General features: G+C 38.8%; 1 protein-coding gene across 1 annotated transcript; it reads right to left on the bottom strand.

The window, feature by feature from the left end:
• Positions 1–145: 145 nt before the first annotated feature.
• Positions 146–23,167, bottom strand: LOC121986653 (glycerol-3-phosphate acyltransferase 1-like). Its single transcript, XM_042540606.1, has 2 exons — positions 22,567–23,167; positions 146–311 (listed from the first exon to the last, which is right to left on the bottom strand). Exons 1-2 carry the CDS (start codon positions 23,124–23,126, stop codon positions 146–148), a joined length of 726 nt encoding a protein of 241 aa, XP_042396540.1. The 5' UTR covers positions 23,127–23,167.
• Between the last annotated feature and the right edge of the window lie 451 nt (positions 23,168–23,618).

Below are 23,618 nucleotides of genomic sequence, written 5' to 3'. Positions count from 1 at the left end.
AACACTGACGAGGGAAAGAATTCTATGTCGAAAATAAATCCTTTGAACTGAAGAAGATAAAAGAAAAAGGGAAGGAGAGAAGAGAAAATAATCTGCAGGGGGAGAAAAAGGAAAAGGGACTTACATATGCTCGAAAATAAAAAAATTACACTCCTCCCGCCACACCTTCAACTACAAGGGACTTATAGACACTCAGGATCACATGACTGGGAGCCTTGACTCCCTCTTGCGCGAGCTTGGCCTCAGCAAGATTCACAATTGTTGTCACCACCGAACCTTGTTGTCGTTTCTGCAAGTGTTGGAAAAATAATCTGATATCGGAGATATACGAGGTATTAGTTGAATTTAAATACTCGAATTAAATTCAACTTACAATTCAAATGACCTGAGCTGATAATCTCATACGGCTAGCAGGGGATGATTTCTGCCAAGTGATGAAGGTAGTCTACATAGTGTTGACAGGGCGGGTTGATCGATTGAGCAGCAAACCAGCACGAGCGGGCGCAGCGGATCAGAAAGGCCGACCGGGTGGATAGAAAGGCAGGTCGGGCGAGTTGGTGTCGGTCGGGCGAACAAATAGGCAGGTTGGGCGAAAGCAGGCAGACCGGCCGAGCGAGAGGCAGACCGGCCGAGCGAGAGGCAGACCGGCCGAGCGAGAGGCAGACCGGCCGAGCGAGAGGCAGACCGGCCGAGCGAGAGGCAGACCGGCCGAGCGAGAGGCAGACCGGCCGAGCAAGAGGCGGATCGGGCAGACAGACAGGTCTGGCGAGAGGCAGATCGAGAGAGCAGACAAGCAAGTCGGTCGAACGAGATGCAGACTGGGCGGACAGACAGGTCTGGCGAGAGGCAGATCGGGCGGTCAAACAGGCCGAGCGGACAAAGACTGGTCGGGCGAGTGGAGAGACCGTCCGGGCGGATGAAGAGACCGACCGAGAAAACTGACCAAGGCCTGCGACTGACGCAGTTTCCTTGAAATAGATTCGCCCCACCTCTAGTTGTGCTTCGAGGCTTACTTGGGTTGTTTGTTTCCCAAAATACAACGGTTGACCGTGGTTCCACCAAGCACTGGCGGGCACGACGAACTGAGTGGCACCCAATAGCTATCACGGGCACTCCGCCAAGCAGGAGTTGCACGACAAAGGAGGAGGGAACACTGATGGAGAGCTTCTGTTGCGTTCTATGTCTACTTATACCTGTGATCGCAACCTCCTTATATAGGAACTCAGATCAACAGCAGCATTAATGGTCCATTAATGACCATTACTAGTCGAGCAGTGAAACGCCGACTGTTTCACTCATTATCACTCGACATTTTTGATTATGCATTAATACATCCGTTACACAACAAGAAAAATATTTACGTGGAAAAATGTTGGTTGTTCCCCTTGGGCAAATTTTACCCCGACCGATCCGCGTCATTTGGCACGCGCAGGTCATGCCCGCACACGAGTCAACATGGTTCAGTGCAAATCCGGGCCCTGGATTTGCACCCTCCCCCTGCGCACCCACGTGTGAGAGAGAGTCTCTCCCCATGTATTTGTTCACATCCTCAATGTATGTGAATCAATATAAACCAACCATCATGCCATAAAACTCCCAATGTGGGACTAAAGTCTCATTCACAATGGAGTCTCTTTCCTCTTCCACCTCTTCTCCATTCACATCTATTCAACAGCAAGTGCATGGAAAAGTCGTCAAGTAATAAAAAGATATCGATCCATAGGGACTAGTAAGCAACCACTAGAGACTTCGTAAAGTAAATTATCTAAAAGTCAAAATGTTGATTGGTGTCATGAACTAGAAGGAGAGAGAGAGCTGGAGAGAGAAGAGTAGAGAGTAAGGAAAGTTGTATGAGGAAGTCTAACTTGGGAAGGTTGTTCTAGGATTTTGATTTTATTGTAATGCTCATTGATGTAATATGAATAACTAATCTCCTATCCTTTATGTTCATGCTGTTAGGATGTATTCTAAAAGTCTAGCTTTTGTATAAACATTTATAAGAATCACATTGGTCAAATGTCTACATTTATGCTAAGTGTAGTCGTCCGTTTAATTTATATTGTAGATAACATGGTGTGAGGAGACACACAGAAGTTCGTGTTATCAGTTCCTTATAAATTATAAACAGTTGCTCACAACCAAGATGGAATAGGACAAATCATTGGAGTGGTTGTAGTGTAATTAGGTATTAGTTTATCTTGACTAATAAATTACACTAGTACACTATGAGTGTATTGAGCAGAACCATTTGAGGTAATTTCTTTTTATACTGACTATATAAAAAACAAAACCTCTGTTATTATGGAAGTGTGTACTCTTAATCATGATATAATAGCAAACACATATATTTAATATTTATTTCTTTAATTTATCAAAGAGTGTGATTTAGCTCGTTAAATCAATAGGCCCGATAAGTTGGGAAATGATATTATTTATATGGTGTGTTGTTGATTATAGAATGAAATTGTATCCTAGTAATCTAGGTTGATGATGTCCCCTTGAGGAGCTCATAAGGATTGTCATGTAAACCCTGCAGGTGGACTTAGTCCGACATGACAATAAGGTTGAGTGGTACTACTCTTGGAGCTAGATATTAATTAAGTGAGTTGTCAGTAACTCATTTAATTAGTGGACATTCAATATCTTAAACACAGGGAAGCTAACGGACTCATAATAAGAAGGACCCCATATTTTAATATGGGATTGGTGCGATAGTGCAATAATAACTCTTTAGTGATATGAGTTATTATTAATGAACTTGAGTTGGGTATTCGAGACGAACACGGGAAGCTCAAGCTCATCGGGAGACCAAAGTCAATTCCTCCTCTAGGTCCCTATTGTAGCCTCTTATATAAAGTCTTATATCCACCCCAAAGGCTAGCTTCTTAAGGCCCAAGTTAGGGTCGGCCAAGCCTTGCTTGGAGACCAAGCAAGGGGTCGGCCAAGCTAAGCTTGGAGCCCAAGCTAGGGCTGGCCAAGCCTTGCTTGGTGCCCAAGCAAGTGGTCGGCCACATCATGAAGAGAAGGAAGTTTTATTTTGTAAAATCTTTTCTTTTATAGAGATCCATAAAAAGGATTTAAAAGGATGATTTTAATATAAAACTTTTCTTTTTTAGATCGGTCATAAAAGGAAATAAAAAAGGAGTTTTTATTTTGTTAAAAACTTTCCTTTTATGTTGATTTTAAAAGAGAGTTTTAAATTTTAAAATCTTTCCTTTTATACATGTTTACAAAATAATAAAAGAGAGATTTGAAATCTTTCCTTATTTGTAGTTATCTATAATGTGAAAGAAAGATTTTAATTTTTGATAAAACTTTCCTTTTGTAACCATGTTTTATTTTAAATCTTATCTTTTATAGATATCCCTAAAAGGATTTAAAAGAGAGAGATTTTAATTTATAAAACATTCTTTTTATAACTATCCACAAAAGGGATTTTAAAGAAAGATTTTAATTTTTGTTTAAAATCTTTCCTTACTTGGAGCATAAGCATGTGGCCGACCATGTCATGGGAGAAAAGGAAGTTTTATTTTTTTATAAAACTTTCCTTTTTTTGACAAGACCAAGGAATATAAAAGAGAAGGAGGGGGTACCTCACCTTATAACACTTCTTCTATTCCTCTCTATTCTTCCTTGGTGGCCGACCCTTGCTCTTTCTCTCTTCTCCTTTGTTTTCCCTCTTGGTGGCCAGCGACATCTTGGTGTGGAGATCTCTTGGTGGTCGGTTGCTTGAAGAAGAAGAAGAAGAGAAGGAAGCTCTCTTGTCTAGCATCCCTTGGAGGAAAGTTGGTGGTCGGATCTTGGAAGCTTTGGAAGAAGCTTGGGTGGACTACCTCTTGGAAGGTCGTCGCCCACACGACGTTCAAGAGAAGGAGAGGAATACAATAGAAGATCAAGAGGTCTATAAGCTACGAAAGGTATAACTAGTTATTAGTTTCCGCATCATGACTAGTTTATCCTTTTGTATAGATCTTGTAAAACCAAACACAAGAGGTTATCAATTTAAGTTATCATTTTTGTTATCGATTTTATTTTTCAATTTCATGTTTCGATAATGTGTTTCTATTGAGGTCTCTATAGTTAAACCTAGTTTACTGTAAGAAGTTAAATATCCAATTTCTCTGGGAGGTTTTGTCTAGGAAGTGGTGGATGATCTCATACCCAATAAGGCCTATTGCCTCGCCATGTTTAACATGGAAGCCGATCTTAGAAATAGATATTTGATAACTTTTGTAATATGGTTTAACTTAGGAAGATCACATCGGTTGAACTTGGAGTAAAAATGTTAAGTTTCGTTCCCAATCTAAGTTTAACTTCTAAAGGGAAATTTGGATTAATAATGTTAAGCATCATTTTCAATCCAAATTAACTTTAGTAGAACACATGGGTAGCTAGGATAGTTCTATGCTTGTACAAATTTTTGTACAAGGGAACTAGGACGGCATTTCGAGTAGCAACCAACACATGCTTCGTAAAAAGTTTAAATAAGTAACAGAGTTACCCTGTGATGGTCATGTTAGAGTGTATACTAAAAACCTAGCTTTTTGTAAACATTTATTTTGAAATAAAGAATCACATTGGTCAAATGTCTACATTTATATGCTAGTGTAGTTGTTCAATTAATTTATATTGTAGATAACATGGTGTGTGGTGTCACATACAGAAGATTATGTTATCAATTCTTTATAAATTATAAACAGTAGCTCATGACTAAGATGGAAAGGAACAAACCATTGGAATAGTCGTAGTGTAATTTGGTATTAGTTTATTTTAACTATAAAATTACACTAGTACACTCTGAGTGTATTGAGCAGGATCATTTAAGGTAAGTTCTTTTTATACTGACTGCGTAAAAGAATAGGACCTTTGTTATTATGGAAGTGTTTGCTCTTAATCATGATATAATAACAAGCACATATACTCAATATTCATTTCTTTAATTTATCAAAGTGTGTGATTTAGTTCGATAAATCAATATGCCCGATAAGTTGGGAAATGATATTATTTATATGGTGTGTTGTTGATTATAGAATGAAACTGTGTCCTAGTAATGTAGGTTGATAATGTCCCCAAGATAAGCTTATAAGGATTGTCATGTAAACCCTGCAAGTGGACTTAGTCCGACATGACGATAAGGTTGAGTGGTACTACTCTTAGAGCTAGATATTAATTAAGTGAGTTGTCAGTAACTCATTTAATTAGTGGGCATTCTATATCTTAAACACAGAGAGATTAATACACTCATGATAAGAAGGAGCCCATATAGTAATATGAGATTGGTGCGGTAGTTCAATAATAACTCTTTAGTGGTATGAGTTATTATTGATGAACTTGAGTTGGGTGTTCGGGGCGAACACGGGAAGCTCAAGGTCATCGGGAGACCAAAACCAATTCCTCCTCTCGGTCTCTGTCGTAGCCTCTTATTTATAAAGTCGTATACCCACCCATACCCACCTTAAGGTGGCCGGCCAAGCCTAGCTTGGAGCCCAAGCTAGGGTCGGCCAAACCCATGTGAGTTGGTGGCCGACCCTAGCTTGAACCCAAGCTTAGGTGGCCGACCAAAATAAATTAAAAGTATTTTATTTTTAAAATCTTTTCTTATGTGGAAGCCATGGTTTTAAAAGATAGTTTAAAATTTAAATCTTTCCTTTTATAGTTTCCTACAAGAGATTAAGAGAAAGATTTGATATCTTTCCTTATTTGTAGTTAAAAGGAAGATTTTAATTTTTGATAAAACTTTCCTTTTTTAACCATCCTCATGATTTTAAAAGAGAGTTTTAAAATTTAAATCTTTCCTTTTATAGTTTCTACAAAAAATTAAGAAAAGATTTGATATCTTTTATTATTTGTAGATTGAAAGGAAGATTTTAATTTTAGAGAAAACTTTCCTTTTTGTAAATCATCCACATGTTTTGATAGAGAGATTTTAATTTATAAAAGTTTCCTTTTATGACCAATCATGAAGGGAATTTTTAAAAGAGAAATTTTTATTTAAAAATTTCTGGAAACAAATTAGGAAGTTTTAATTTTGTGTTTAAAACTTTCCTTCCTTGGAGGATTAGATATGGCCGGCCACATTAATATTGAAAAGGATTTTTAATTAGTTAAATTTTCCTTTTCAATGGTAAGGAAAATAAGGAAGTTTTTATTAAAACTTTCCTTATTTGCCAAGACCAAGGAATATAAAAGAGAGGGTAGAGGTGTCTCACCTCATAACAATAACCTATCATCTATTCCTCTCTCTTTTCTTCCTTGGAGTGGCCAGCCCTCTTCCTTCCCCTCTCTTCTTCTTGTGGCCCAACCTCATCTTCTCTTGGAGTTCTTGTGGTGGCCGGATCTTGCTTGGAGAAGAAGGAGAGAAAGGAGGCTTTGTTTCTAGCATCCCTTGGAGCTTGGTGGTGGTGGCCGAACCTCATCTTCTCTTGGAGTTCTTGTGGTGGCCGAAACTTGCTTGGAGAAGAAGGAAGCTTGGGTGGATTCTCGTCTTGGTAAATCGTCACCCACACGACGTCCGAGATAAGAAGAGGAATACGACAGAAGATCGTGAGGTATACAAGCTATAAAAGGTATAACTAGTTATTAGTTTCTGCATCATAACTAGTTCATCCTTTTATTTAGATCTTGAAATACCAAACACAAGAGGCTAATGAATATAGGTAATTGAATTTATGTTTTCGATTTTGTGTTTCTTTTGTTTTTCGAACTTGTGATTCGATTGTTCTTTTTGGTTAAACCTAGGGTTACTATAAGGAAATTAAATATTAAATTTCTTTGAAAGGCTTTGTCTAGGAAGTGGTGGATGCTCCCATACCCAAGAAGGCCTAGTGCCTTGCCATGTTTAACCTAGAAGCTGATCTCTAAAATTAATATTTAATTAAATTTGTAACATGGGTGGATTTGGATCAATAATGTTAAGCATCGTTTGCGATCCAAGTCTAAACCACTAAGAACAGATAAGTTGAATTTGGAATCAATAATATTAAGTTCTATTTGTGATTCCAAATTTAATTTCTAAAAACACAATAGGTTGTCAGGAATAGTTCAGGACTTGCACAAAATTTTTGTACAGGGGAACCGGTACGATATTCCGAGTAGCAACCAACAATTGGTATCAGAGCTAGGGTTTGCCTCTGTGTGTTTGGTTTTCAGTTTAATTATGCACATGTCATACATAATTTAGGTAGGATAATAGTACGATGTGCTAACTCTATGGTTGCAGGCTCCAACTATTATGGCTTATAGTCATTGTATGTGATTGGACCCTTGGACATGTCAAGGGCATTTTATGTGTGTGTGCATGATTGTATGTATTAAATACAACAAGAGTTGTATTAGTTTTAGGATTTTACATTTTTGTTTTGATTTACATTACATGTACATTCCTTTGTGGAATATAGGATCGATATATGTAAAATTCTATTTTATCGCAGATCATATCCTTGCGAGGCGTGGTACTATTTGTGGACTAGAGGCGTAGCGAAAAAGGAAGCAAGATATATGCAATGACTAGACCCGATTGCGGTGGCTAAAGATGGCAGCAGCTAGGGTTGGCAGCACACGGAGGACAGTGATGGAAAAAGGCCATAATAGTTGGAAAATTATTTTTCCATATTTATTGCTTTATTTACTGTGATGTGTGTGTGCAAGGTTAAAATTCCTCACCTTAAATAACTAAGTGGGAGAGGGATTAGTAAATAAATTTCACGGCCTCCATTACTAGTTTGTAAGTGATGCAACAAACTTGCGTGTTGGCTCTGAGTGTCTCCCTCCACAACGGATGAGTTTGTTTGCTGATCACTAGGTCAAACTTCCTTTATGTATAGTTATAGGAAATTATTTAAGAGCGTGTGATCTTCTCCAACTGAAGGAGCACAATCCTATTTAATGGACTAAGTATCAAGTAATGGTATACACTTAGGCACATTTAATAGTATCCTCCCTAACAGAGTCACTGCTATTATTTATGTGACCAAAGGAATATCAACTATTAATTTTATTTGTCATAAAGTTAGGGTGACAAGATAATAAAATTAATGGATAAAACCTCCTCTTACAAATGTTTGATTTTGTATACGTCCACACTAACGTGGCATGCAAAATTCATGGTGTTTTGAAGTGTTGGTAAATTTAAATAATATTGTTTGAGGAATCAATATTATTCTAAATTTAGAGTTTTGACCAAAAGTTTATTTTGTGATTCTTATGATGACTTTCAACCCACTGGCTATTATTCTAAATGAGAACAAACTTACTGGTCCCAACTACATAGATTAGAAAAGAAACTTGGACATTATCCTAACTGCTGAAGGCTATAAGTTTGTACTGTTAGAGACCTACCCTGATGCACCTAATAGTGATTCTAGTGAAGAGGAGATTTAGTATCATAAGAAATGGGTAAAAGCAGATGAGATGGTGCGGTGTTACATTTTGGCTTCAATGTCAAATGTGCTGCAACATCAGCATCAGGACTTACCAACTGCTTATGATATGATGAACAATCTCAAAGAACTCTTCGGACACCAGAATTGGGCTGCTAGGCAAGAGGCGATGAGAAAATTAATGACAGCCGTCATGTCAGAGGGGACACCCGTAAGGGATCATATCCTAAAGATGATGACTTATTTGAACGAAATACAGATCCTTGGAGCTGAAATCGATAGGGAAACCCAGATCAATATTATTCTCCAAACACTACCAAGAAGTTTTGAGCAGTTCCGCCTGAACTATAACATGAACAAAAGGGATTATACGTTGGCGGAACTTCTGATAAAACTTCAAGCAGCAGAAGGAATATTTCGTCATAGTTCTTAGATTCACTTTGCTGAAAATGTTTCTACTTTTAAGTTGAAAGGCAAGAAGAAGAAGAAACAGGCTGGCTCAGCAAAGAAGGTGAAAAAGTCTCTAGGTACTGGACCTAAAGCTGGAGTGAAGAAGCCAAAGGGCAAGTGCTTCATCTGCAAGCAGTCAGGACATTGGAAGGTGGACTGTCCTCGTAGAAATCAGAACAATAGAGGTATATCTTATTCTCTTGTAGTTGAAACATGTTTAGTGGTGTTATCTACCAGTACCTAATGTGTAGATATAAAAGTCACTGATCATGTCTGCAATACATTGCAGGGGTTCTAGGAAACGCGATGACTATTTGAGGGAGAGATAACCGTCTACATGGGCAATGCTAAGAAAGTGGCGGTTGTTGTAGTGGGAGACATCTACTTATCATTTGATAGAAATAGAAGTTTGGTTTTGAGAAATTTATGTATAAACTTTTAGAAAGAATTTAATTTCAGCTTATAAACTGTTTGTGGATGGATATTCTGTTTCTTTTGATGACAAAGTAATTATTAAGAAGAATAGGGTTATTATCTGTTCTGGTACATTAGTAGGCAATTTGTATACTCTAAATCCAATAACTCCCATAAAGCAATAAATGGAAATTAATAGCACATCTTCTAATTCTAATAAGAGAAAGGAACCTTCACAAATGAATTAAACATATCTTTGGCATCTAAGGCTTGGTCATATTAACTTGAGTAGGATTCAAAGGCTTATAGCCGATGGACTCTTGGATTCATTAGTGTTGAAAAACTTTTCAACTTATGAATCTTGCTTGGAAGGTAAAATGACCAAGAGACTTTTTAAGGCCAACGGGTATAGAGCCAAAGATGTGTTGGAACTGGTTCATTCTGATTTGTGTGGTCCTATGTCTATCCAGGCAAGAGGTGGTTTCGAATATTTTGTCTCTTTTATAAATGACTATTCGAGATATGGGTATATTTACTTGATGCGCCGCAAGTCTGAATGCTTTGATAAGTTCAAAGAGTACAAGGTTGATGTGGAGAAACGTCATGGTAAAAGTATCAAGACACTACGGTCTGATAGTGGTGGCGGATACCTCTTTGGAGAGTTTAGGAATTACTTATCAGAGGCTGGGATTCAATTCCAATTGTCTGCACCTAGTATACCTCAACAGAATGGTGTGGCAAAACGAAGAAATAGGACTCTTATAGAAATTGTTAGATCGATGATGAGTTATTCAGAATTACCAAATTCATTTTGGGGATATGCTCTGGAAATAGCAGTGTACATTCTGAATATGGTACCTTCTAAATCAGTACCCTTTACTCCCATGGAATTGTGGAATGAGCGTAAGCCTAGTTTGAGTCATATTCGGATATGGGGTAGTCCAGCACATGTGCTGAAGGGAGATACTGACAAGTTGGAATCACATACAGAAGTTTGTCTGTTTGTAGGATATCCTAAGGGAACGAAAGATGGTTTGTTTTATATTTCTAAAAATCAGAAGATCATTGTTAGCACTAATGCTTAATTTTTTGAGGAAGATTATGTAATGAACCATAAGCCCATGAGTGAAATTGTTCTAGAAGAAATGCGAGAGGGCACGCCTACTTTAGTACAAACAGTGCAAGATCAAATATCACAAGAAATTGTAACACGTATCACAAATGATACACAACAATAGACAGTACATTGTCGTAGTGGGAGGGTTGTTAGGCAACCTGGTAGATTCATGTTTTTTGGGAGAGTCGTCGGACTTGGTCCCAGGTAAATATGAACCTGATCCACGAACATACGATGAAGCACTCCAAGATATAGATGCAGCATCTTAGAAAAAAAGTAATGAATTCAGAAATAGAATCTATGTATTCTAATAAGGTCTGGGAGCTTGTAGAACCACCAAATGGAGTAAAAGACGTTAGATGTAAGTGGATCTACAAAAGGAAAAGAGGGACATATGGGAAGGTGGAAACCTTCAAAACAAGGCTTGTTGCGAAAGGGTACACTCAGAAAGAGGGAATCGATTATAAGGAAACTTTTTCTCCAGTGGCCATGCTTAAGTCTATCCGGATACTCTTATCCATTGCCACTCATATGGATTATACGGTTTGGCAAATGGATGTAAAGACAACTTTCCTTAACGGAAGTCTTAAATAAAACATCCATATGAAGCTAACAAAGGGATTTATTGAAAAAAACAAAGAGCATCTAGTGTGTAAGCTCAATCGGTCGATTTATGGACTGAAGCAAGCTTCAAGATCTTGGAACATCCGATTTAATGAAGTAATCTAATCATATGGATTTATTCAGTGTCCGGATGAGTCTTGTGTATACAAGAAGTGTGATGAAAACGTGGTGGTATTTCTTGTACTATGCATAGATGATATTTTGTTAGTTGGAAACAATATCAAAGTGTTGTCAGAAGTAAGGGTATGATTGTCCAAGCAATTCAATATAAAGGACTTAGGAGAATGCACACATATTCTTGGGATCAAAGTAATAAGGGATCGCAAGAAAAGGATGCTATGCTTGTCCCAAGCTTCATATATCGATACAATCCTTCCTCGTTTTAGCATGCAAGACTCCAAGAAAGGTTTTTTAACTTTTAGGCATGGAGTAGCTTTAACTAAAGAGATGTCTCCGAAGACATCAAAGGAGATAGAGGACATGAAGGCAGTTCCTTATGCTTCGGCTGTTGGAAGCCTAATGTATGTTATGTTGTGCATGAGACCGGATATCTATTTTGCTGTGGGCATGATTAGCAGATATCAAAGTAACTCTGGACAAGGACATTGGACTGCTGTAAAGCATATATTAAAGTAATTGAGAAGGACTAGAGATTATATGCTAGTTTACCAAGCAGATGATTTGCTCCCTGTGGGATACACAGATTTTGACTTCCAATCAGATAGGTACAATAATAAGTCTACATCAGGCTATGTGTTTACTTTAGGAGGTGGAGTCATTGCATGGAGGAGTGTTAATCAGAAATGCGTTTCAGACTCAACCATGGAAGCTAAGTATGTGGCAGCCTCTGAGACAGCCAAAGAAGTTGTATGGCTTAGGAACTTCCTAATGGACTTAGATGCGATTCCTGGTTTGCCCAAAATCATCACAATTTATTGTGATAATAGTGGTGCAGTAGCAAACTCAAAGGAACCACGAGCCCATAAGGAGAGTAAACACATAGAGCGCAAGTATCACCTGATACGAGACATCGTAAAGTGAGGAGAAGTTGATGTCGCCAAGATTACATCAGCAGATAACTTGGTAGATCCTTTCACTAAAGTCCTTCCGACGAAAGCTTTTGATCGGCATGTTGAAGGAATGAGAATCAGATGTATGACAGCGTTTATGACAGCATAGTCTTTTAGTATAAGTGGGAGATTGTTAGAGTATATACTAAAAGTCTAGCTTTTTGTAAACATTTATTCTGAAATAAAAAATCACATTGGTCAAATGTCTACATTTTTATGCTAAGTGTAGCTGTTCAATTAATTTATATTGTAGATAACATGCTGTGTGATGTCACATACAAAAGATCATGTTATCAATTCCTTATAAATTATAAACAGTAGCTCATGACTAAGATGGAAAGGAATAAACCATTGGAATAGTCGTAGTGTAATTTGATATTAGTTTATCTTAACTATAAAATTACACTAGTACACTCTGAGTGTATTAAGCAGGATCATTTAAGGTAAGTTCTTTTTATACTGACTGCATAAAAGAACAAGACCTTTGCTATTATGGAAGTGTGTGCTCTTAATCATGATATAATAACAAGCACATATACTCAATATTCATTTCTTTAATTCATCAAAGGGTGCGATTTAGTTCGATAAATCAATAGGCCCGATAAGTCAGGAAATGATATTATTTATATGGTGTGTTGTTGATTATAGAATGAAACTGTGTCCTAGTAATCTAGGTTGATGATATCCCCAAGAGGAGCTCATAAGGATTGTCATGTAAACCCTGCAGGTGGACTTAGTCCGACATGACGATAAGGTTGAGTGGTACTACTCTTGGAGCTAGATATTAATTAAGTGAGTTGTCAGTAACTCATTTAATTAGTGGGCATTCTATATCTTAAACACAGGGAGATTAACACACTCATGATAAGAATGAGCTTATATAGTAATATGGGATTTGTGCGGTAGTTCAATAATAACTCTTTAGTGGTATGAGTTATTATTGATGAACTCGAGTTGGGTGTTCGGGGCGAACACAGGAAAATCAAGTTCATCGGGAGACCAAAACCAATTCCTCCTCTCGGTCCCTATCGTAACCTCTTATTTATAAAGTCTTATACCAACCCATACCCACCCATACCCACCTTCTTACCCACCTTAAGGTGGCTGGCCAAGCCTAGCTTGGAGCCCAAGCTAGGGCTGGCCAAACCAAGGTGAGTTGGTGGCCGACCCTAGCTTGAACTCAAGCTTAGGTGGCCAGCCAAAATAAATTAAAAGGATTTTATTTTTAAAATCTTTTCTTATGTGGAATCCATGGTTTTAAAAGAGAGTTTAAAATTTAAATCTTTCCTTTTATAGTTTTCTACAAAAGATTAAGAGAAAGGTTTAATATCTTTCCTTATTTATAGTTAAAAGGAAGATTTTAATTTTTGATAAAACTTTCCTTTTTAACCATCCTCATGATTTTAAAAGAGAGTTTTAAAATTTAAATCTTTCCTTTTATAGTTTTTACAAAAGATTAAGAAAAGATTTGATATCTTTCCTTATTTGTAGATTGAAAGGAAGATTTTAATTTTAAAAAAAACTTTCCTTTTTGTAAATCATCCACATGTGTTAATAGAGAGATTTTAATTTATAAAAGTTTTCTTTTATGACCAACCATGAAGGGAATTTTTAAAAGAAAAATTTTTATTTAAAAATTTCCGGAAACAAATTAGGAAGTTTTAATTTTGTGTTTAAAACTTTCCTTCCTTGGAGGATTAGATATGACCGGCCACATTAATAGAGAAATTTTTTTTTAATTAGTTAAATTTTCCTTTTCAATGGCAAGGAAAATAAGGAAGTTTTTATTAAAACTTTTCTTATTTGCCAAGACCAAGGAATATAAAAGAGAGGGTAGAGGTGCCTCACCTCATAACAATAACCTATCATCTATTCCTCTCTCTTTTCTTCCTTGGTGTGGTCGGCCCTCTTTCTTCCCCTCTCTTCTTCTTGTGGCCGAACCTCATCTTTTCTTAGAGTTCTTGTGGTGGCCAGATCTTGCTTAGAGAAGAATGAGAGAAAGAAGGCTTTGTTTCTAGCATCCCTTGGAGCTTGGTGGTGGTGGTCGAACCTCATCTTCTCTTGGAGTTCTTGTGGTGGCCGAAACTTGCTTGGAGAAGAAGGAAGCTTGGGTGGATTCTCGTCTCGGTAGATCGTCGCCCACACGACGTCCGAGATAAGAAGAGGAATACGACAGAAGATCGTGAGGTCTATAAGCTATAAAAGGTATAACTAGTTTTTAGTTTCTGCATCATAACTAGTTCATCCTTTTATTTAGATCTTGAAATACCAAACTCAAGATGCTTATGAATTTAGGTAATCGAATTTATGTTTTCGATTTTGTGTTTCTTTTACTTTTCGAACTTGTGATTCGATTGTTCTTTTTGGTTAAACCTAGGGTTACTATAAGGAAATTAAATATTAAATTTCTTTGAAAGGCTTTGTCTAGGAAGTGGTGGATGCTCCCATACCCAAGAAGGCCTAGTGCCTTGCCATGTTTAACCTAGAAGCCGATCTCTAAAATTAATATTTAATTAAATTTGTAACATGGGTGGATTTGGATCAATAATGTTAAGCATCGTTTGCGATCCAAGTCTAAACCACTAAGAACAGATAATTTGAATTTGGACTCAATAATGTTAAGTTTCGTTTGTGATTCCAAATTTAATTTCTAAATAACACAATAGGTTGTTAGGAATGGTTCAGGACTTGTACAAAATTTTTGTACAAGGGAACTGGTACGATATTCTGAGTAGCAACCAACAGGTCACACCTGAGTGTTTACTCCTTTAGCACTCAATGATATTAAGTAGATGAGACAATATAGAAAATCTGATTAAAGGGATACCCTCTGTCACCAAGAGCCCCCCCTGGTCATATAATCTAAATTACACAAGTCACTTCCTAGCACGGATTGGGGAAAACTCATTAAGTGTTAATTAGGACCTTCCTTGTAGAGGTTTGGCCTCCATTTCAAGGGAATGCTCAAGATATTTAGTTAAAGAAATACCCTCTATCACTAAGGGTTCTCTGGTCATACAATCTCAAGTATTCCCTCTATGTGGTGATCGATCTATACATTTGTTCAATTAAACAACACATATAAGCACATAAAGTTCACACACATATTTAATCGAACAAGAACAATGCATAAACATATCATAGAAATAGGAAACATGCATATCCACATAGTTTATATCAAATACATGTTACAACTACTCCTTATGTCCTAGAATAAAAAGAATCTACTCCATGCGCAAAGAAATATAGCTTGAAGACATGAATAGAGGCAAGCAACAACTCAAAACACAAAGAAGAGAGAAGAAAGTGTACCTGAGATAAAAATAATGTCTTCGAGAATCAATCCTTCACGTTGGAGGTGGACGAATGATGGAGACCACAACGGATCGTCGAGAAGATGTTGAAAATGGAGTGGAATGATCCAAATTCATCTTCCCCAAAGGGGAAACTGTTGGAGCAATCTGAGTACCCTAGGTTTTAATGTTTGGGAAAAGGTTTAAGTTAGATTTATTGTTGTATTTGATATACATTGTGTGTGTGCAGGATATACGTACAACAAAGAAAGTCCAAGTGTGATCTTGACAAAGGAGGAAACTCCAAGGATGAGTCTTAGCGGTGTAAGTCCAAGCATGTAGTCTTGGCAACGTAAGTCCAAGTGTGACTTAGCAATGGATGAAGTCCCGGAGGTGAGAAGCCTCTTAGCAAAGGAAGACCTGACAATATGGACAAGGCCGAAGAAAGCTCCAAAGGCAAGACGTAAAGGATGGGGAGACATCTAAGGGATGCGAGGCTGATAGAGGAGGCTAGAAGGCTAGGTCTAGGTTGGTCGGGCGAGGACGAGTGCTGAGTGATTGTACTCAGGGCAAAATCCTATGTGTTTAAGATCTACTGTAGCAGTATTGTAGCAACACTGCAGCAGTACTATTGTGACACTGTGGCAGTTGACTGGTTACTGTAGCAATCGACTGGTACACTGTAGCAGTCGACTGGTGGCCGATCTTTGGGTAATGGTCGGCTTTCACTTAAAGGACCAGTCAACTGGTGCATATACCAGTCGACTGCTCGCGGGAAAATAGCATAGTATTTTCCTCTAGAGCTCTATTTAATAGAGCTCGAGGTGTTTGGGCTTGGTTGACGAAATAGAGGTGGTTAACCCCTATTAGTAGTCTTCCAAAGCCTCCAAGCTCTTCTTGTGATCTAAGAGTGTTTAGATCAAGGTTGTGGTGAGGTTTCTCCACCGAGAAGGAGGTTTGAGCTAGCCGGAGGTTTCTAGGGAGTCATCCATCGATGAATTTGGATCGTCCACCTTACGGGCAGCCGTGGAGTAGGAGCCCTAATCTCCGAACCACGTAAACACTTTGTGTTACGGTTTGTTTTTGGTTTATTGTCTTTCCTTAGTGTTTATAGGGTTTAGTTTTCTTCTTGTTAGTTTGTATTTTGTTTTCCGTTGCGTACTAACAAGTGTAGGAAGTGATGATTTGGGTGAGATACTATTCACCCCTCTCTAGCGGCGTCAAGGTTCCAACAAGTGGTATCAGAGTCAGGTTAGCTCTTGTTGGACTAATCGCCAAGAGAGCAGCTAGAGGAAGAAGATGGAGTCGGAGAGACCTCTCAAATGGGGCATCCGAAGCCCACCTCCATACGAGCGCGAGGACTTCGACTATTGGAGGAAGCGCATGGAGATGTGGTTCCAAATGAATTGGAACTAATGGATTGCGTTAGAGGAACCGTTTAAAGCTCTAACGGACAAGAAGGTAAAGCGTCTCCGATGTCGATATTAGACCGAGGAGCAAAGGGAGCAACCAGAGACGGACAAGGAGGTAAGTAGAATTTTAATTAATTTATTACCTCCTAATGCGATATTGAATGTAGGTGAATATGAGAATGCAAGTGACCTTTGAAAAAAGACAATTGCACTTCATGATAGTCCTACACAAATCCAAGAAGACAAGGAGCCCAAGGAGAAGGGCCCATTGGTCCAAGAAGAGAAGAATCAATCTGATGTTGACACGGGTTCAACATCCGAGGAGGAGAAGGAAGATGAGGAGGTATTGTTGGTTGCTACTCAGAATATCGTACTGGTTTCCCTGTACAAAAATTTTGTACAAGTCCTGAACCATTCCTAACAACCTATTATGTTCTTTAGAAATTAAATTTGGAATCGCAAATAGAACTTAACATTATTGATTCCAAATTCAACTTATCTGTTCTTAGAGGTTTAGACTTGGATTACAAACGATGCTTAACATTATTAATCCAAATCCACCTATGTTGTAAATTTGATTAAATATTTATTTCAGAGATCGGCTTCCAGGTTAAATATGGTGAGGCACTAGGCCTTCTTGGTTATGGGAGCATCCACCACTTCGTAGGCAAAGCCTTTCAATGAAATTCAATATTTAATCTCCTTATAGTAACCCTAGGTTTAACCATTAAGAACAATTGAATCACAAGATCGAAAAAACAAAAGAAACACAAACTCGAATCATAAATTCAAAACCTAGAAACGTTAGCCTCTTGTGTTTGGTATTTCAAGATCTAAACAAAAAGATAAACTAGTTATGATGCGGAAACTAATAACTAGTTATACCTTTTGTAGCTTATAGATCTCTCAATCTTCTGTCGTATTCCTCTTCTTATCTCGGACGTCGTGTGGGCGACGATCTACTGAGACGAGAATCCACCCAAGCTTCCTTCTTCTCCAAGCAAGTTTCGGCCACCACCTATCTTCAAGAGATGAAGAACTTTCGGCCACCAACCAAGCTCCAAGAGATGCTAAGAAACAAAGCCTCCTATCTCTCCTTCTTCCTCTAACAAGATTCGACCACCACCAAGCTCCTTGAGATGAAGATGCCACCGACCACACAAGGAAGAAGAATAGGAGAGGAAGTGGAAGAGGAAGAGAGGGCCGGCCACCACCAAGGAAAAGAGGAATAATAGAAGATGTATTGTTGTTGTGAGTTGAGACACCTCTACCCTTTCTTTTATATTCCTTAGTCTTGGCAAATAATGAAAGTTTTAATAAAAACTTCCTTATTTTTCTTGCTATTGAAAGGAAAATAAAAAAGAAATCCTTTTCTCTTATTAATGGCCGGCCACCACCATCCCCTCCACACAAGGAAAGTTTTAAACACAAAATTAAAACTTCTTAATTTGTTTCCGAAAATTTTTAAAATAAAAATTTCCCTTTAAAAATTCCCTTCATGGTTAGTTATAAAAGGAAACTTTTATAAATTAAAATCTCTCTATTAAAACATGTGGATGATTACAATAAGGAAAGTTTTCTCCAAAATTAAAATCTTCCTTTCAATCTACAAATAAGGAAAGATATCAAACCTTTCTCTTAATCCTTTGTAGAAACTATAAAAGGTAAAATTTAATTTTAAAACTCTCTTTTAAAATCATGAGGATGGTTACAAAAAAGGAAAGTTTTATCAAAAATTAAAATCTTCCTTTTAACTACAAATAAGGAAAGATATCAAACCTTTCTCTTAATCTCTTGTACAAAACTATAAAAGGAAAGATTTAAATTTTAAAACTCTATTTTAAAACCATGAGGATGGTTACAAAAAAGGAAAGTTTTATCAAAAATTCAAATCTTCCTCTTAACTACAAATAAGGAAAGATATCAAACCTTTCTCTTAATCTTTTGTAGAAAGTTATAAAAGGAAAGATTTAAATTTTAAACTCTCTTTTAAAATCATAACTTCCACATAAGGAAAGATTTTAAAATAAACTCCTTTTATTTTTTATGTGGCCGACCACCTAAGCTTGGACTCCAAGCTAGGGTCGGCCACCACTTGGTCCATCCAAGGCTTATCTTGGTCGGCCCTTGCTTGGGCTCCAAACTTGGCTTGGCCGACCACATAAGGATGGGTAAGAAGGTAGGTATAGGTGGTATAAGACTTTATAAATAAGAGGCTATGACAGGGACCGTGAAGAGGAATTGGTTTTGGTCTTCTGATGAACTTGAGCTTCCCGTGTTCGCCCTGAACACCTAACTCGAGTTCATCAATAATAACTCATACCACTAAAGAGTTATTATTGAACTACCGCACCAATCCCATATTACTATATGGGCTCCTTCTTATCATGAGTGTGTTAGTCTTCCTGTGTTTAAGATATAGAATGTCCACTAATTAAATGAGTTACTGACAACTCACTTAATTAATATCTAGCTCCAAGAGTAGTACCACTCAACTTCATCGTCATGTCGGACTAAGTCCACCTGCAGGGTTTACATGACAATCTTTATGAGCTCCTCTTGGGGACTTCATCAACCTAGATTCCTAGGACACAATTTCCTTCTATAATCAACAGCACACACTATGAATAATATTATGTCCCAACTTATCGGGCCTATTGATTTATCGAACTAAATCGCACCCTTTTATAAATTAAAGAAATAAATATTAAATATATGTGCTTGTTATTATATCATGATTATGAGCACACACTTCCATAATAACAAAGGTCATGTTCTTTTATGCAGTCAGTATAAAAAGAACTTACCTTAAATGGTCTTGCTCAATACACTCAGAGTATGCTAGTGTAATTTTATAGTCAAGATAAACTAATACCAAATTACACTATGACTATTCCAATTGTTTGTTCCTATCCATCTTAGTCGTGAGCTACTGTTTATAATTTATAAGGAATTGATAACATGATCTTCTATGTATGACACCACACACCATGTTATCTACACTATAAATTAATTGAACAACTACACTTAGCATATAAATGTAGACATTTGACCAATGTGATTCTTTATTTCAAAATAAATGTTTACAAAAAGCTAGATTTTTAGTATACACTCTAACAATCTCCCACTTATACTAAAAGACTATGCTGCCATAAATGCTGTCATACATCTGATTCTCATTCCTTCATCATGCCCATCAAAAGCTCTTGCCTTAAGGGCTTAGTGAAAGAATCTTCCGGTTATCATCTGATGCAATCTAGGCGACAACAACTTCTCCTCATTATACGATGTCTCGTATTGGGTGGTACTTGCGCTCTATGTGTTTACTTGCCTTATGGGATCGTGGTTCCTTCAACCTTGCTACTACACCACTTATTATTACAATATATTGCAATAGTTTTGGGCAAACCAGGAATCACATCTAAGTCCATCATGAAGTCTCTGAGCCATACAATTTCTATGCCTGCCTCAAAGGTTGCCACATACTCAGCTTCCATGGTGGAGTCCGAAAAGCATCTATGCTTATCACTCCTCCATTGTAATGGCTTTACCTCCTAAAGTAAACACAAAACCTTGAGGTCAACTTACTATTGTCCCTATCTGAATGGAAGTCAAAATCTATGTAACCCACAGGGAGCAAATCATCTGCTTAGTAAACCAGCATATAATCTCTAGTCCTTCTCAGCAACTTCAATATATGTTTTACAATAGTCCAATGTCCTTGTCTAGGGTTACTTTGATATATGCTAACCATGCCCATGGCAAAACAGATATCAGGTCTCGTGCATAGCATACATTAGGCTTCCTACAGCATAAGAAACTGCCTTCATTTCTTCTATCTCTTTTGATGTCTTCGGAGACATCTCTTGAGATAAAGATACTCCATGCCTAAAAGGTAGAAAACCTTTCTTTGAGTCTTGCATGCTAAAACGAGCTAGGATAGTATCGATATATGAAGCTCGGGATAAGCGCAACATTCTTTTCTTGTGATCCTTTATTACTTTGATCCCGAGAATATGTGCGCATTCATCCAAATCCTTCATATTGAATTGCTTGGACAACCATACCCTTACTTCCGACAACACTTTGATATTGTTTCCAACTATCAAAAATGTCATCTACGTATAGTACAAGAAATACCACCACATTTCCATCACACTTCTTGTATGCACAAGACTCATCCGGACATTGAATAAATCCATATGACTGGATTACTTCATTAAACCGGATGTTCCAAGATCTTGAAGCTTGCTTCAGTCCATAAATCGACTGATTGAGCTTACAAACTAGATGCTCTTTGCCCTTTGCTATGAACCCCTCTGGTTGCTTTATATGGATGTTCTCTTCAAGACTTCCGTTAAGGAAAGCTGTCTTGACATCTATTTGTCAAACCTCATAATCCATATGAGTGGTAATAGATAAGAGTATCTGGATAGATTTAATCAGAGCTACGGGCGAAAAGGTTTCCTCATAATCGATTCCCTCTTTCTGAGTGTACCCCTTCGCAACAAGCCTTGCTTTGAAGGTTTCCACCTTCCCATCTGCCCCTCTTTTCCTTTTGTAGATCCATTTACATCCAATGGATTTTACACCATTTGGTGGTTCTACAAGCTCCCATACCCTATTAGAATACATAGATTCTATTTCAGAATTCATCGCTCTTTGCCAAGATGCTGCATCCATATCTTGGAGTGCTTCGTCATATGTTCGGGAATCAGGTTCATGTTTATCTGGGACTAAGTCCGACGACTCTCCGAAAAACATGAATCTTTCAGGTTGCCTAACAACCCTCCTACTACGACGAGGCACTGTCTGTTGTTGTGTATCATTTGTGATATGTGTTGCAGTTTCTTGTGATATTTCATCTTGCACTGTTGGTACTAAAGTAGACGTGTCCTCTCTCATTTCTTCTAGAACAATTTCACTCATGGGCTTATGGTTCATTACATAATCTTCCTCAAAAAATCGAGCATTAGTGCTAACAATGATCTTCTGATTTTTAGAAATATAAAACAAACCACCTTTCATTCCCTTAGGATATCCTACAAACAGACAAACTTCTGTACATGATTCTAACTTGTCAGTATCTCCCTTTAGCACATGTGTTGGACTACCCCATATCCGAATATGACTCAGACTAGGCTTACGCCCATTCCACAATTCCATGGGAGTAGAGGGTACTGATTTAGAAGGTACCATATTCAGAATGTACACTGCTGTTTCCAGAGCATATCCCCAAAATGACACTACAACAAAATCGCTCATAGACATCAGTGGAACAACAACGGTTTTAGGCTAAAACCGATGTCTTTGAGTATTTTACACCGGTTTTTCTAAAAACCGGTGTCTATGAGCGCAGATTTTAGCTCATAGACATCGGTTTTTTAGGCGATGTCTATGAGCGCCCTTTTTTTGGTTAATAGACACTGATTTTAACATCAGTTTTTAAAATCCGATGTTAATGAACCCAAATAATATTTTAATTTTTCCCCACAAGCCAAAATCTGCACACTGTGAATTCCCTCCAAACCTAAATCTTTATCCCGCCCTTCCTCCGCGCGACATCTCTCTCGCGATAACCTAAACCTCCGACCATCCGACCATCCGACCATCCGACCATCCGACCATCTCTCTCAGCCTAAACCTAAACCTCCGACCATCTCTCTCAACCTCATCTCCCTCTTCCCCCCTTCCTAGATCCTCTCCCGATCAGGATCAAGACACGACGAACTTGCTTCTCCGTCCAACCACACCGCATCTCCTCCAACTCCTCCATTTGGTTGAGAAGAGGAGGCCTTGGTAGCATACAGCATTCCCACCCGCGCGTCCAGAGCCACCGGCACCACCTCCTCCGCCACCTCCGCGAACAGCGGGCTGAACCGCAGCAGGTACGGCTCCCGGCACGTCGTCCCCTCCGGGCACACCGCCAGGCCCCCCTCCACCGCCAGCAGCCGCCGCATCGTCGCCGCGTCTCGTCCCCTGTCCCGGGTCAGCCGCACAGTCCGCATCGGCGCCAACACCTCCGACACCCGGCTCAGGTTGTACGTCACGGCCGGCACCGTCCTCTCCAGCGCCGAGCACAGCATCACCGGGTCCAACAGCATCCGGTGCGTGCACACGTACAACACCCCCTTCTTCTCCCCGTTCGCTTTCCCATCTCCGGCCCTCCGGAATCGGATTCCGGTGACGGCGGCGATGAAGATGGATATTTTATAAGGGAAAACGATCCCCATCACGATCCTGAACACGGCCAAAGGGATTGCCACGGGTATCCACATGAAGAACGCCATCATCTCGCATGGCATCAGGAGAAAAGCCAATCTTCCGTCATGGAACACAAGTGGCTTCAGGTACTTGTTTCTCGGCATTTTGCTGCTCTCACTCCTTGATTCCTCCTCTCTCACGACATAAATTTTCTGAAAAATAAAACAATCACTTTTAACTCATATCTTTGATCGACTAACGTGGAATCGAAAGAAATGCAGGTCCAACCTTAGCCGAGAGTTGGTGGTGGTGGACGTTGGAGAGGTTCACAATGGCTACACCGGCCTTGACCATGTCCCTGAGAGCTCTCTGTTTGTCAGGCCAAGAGATGACCCCCGTGAAGTAGCAGCCCTTCACCACTTGCAGCTCCGCCCCCACCACCTCCCCCACCTCTAAGTACTCCTTCAAGAATCCCTCCACCATGAGCCTCGGCAAGGTGGTGAGCACAACAGCTCGCCTCCCTTTCAGCACCTCGCATGCATGCAGATGGAGGTTCTCCAAGAAAATTTTCGGCAGCACAGTCCTAGCGATCAGCCGCAGGTCCCCCGTCCTCAGCCCGTAGAAGGTCATGAAGGCCATGATCCTCATCCTAAACT

The sequence above is a fragment of the Zingiber officinale genome, chromosome 5B (genome assembly GCF_018446385.1).
Source record: "Zingiber officinale cultivar Zhangliang chromosome 5B, Zo_v1.1, whole genome shotgun sequence".
Classification (NCBI taxonomy): domain Eukaryota; kingdom Viridiplantae; phylum Streptophyta; class Magnoliopsida; order Zingiberales; family Zingiberaceae; genus Zingiber; species Zingiber officinale.
This window is presented reverse-complemented; position numbering and strand designations above follow the sequence as displayed.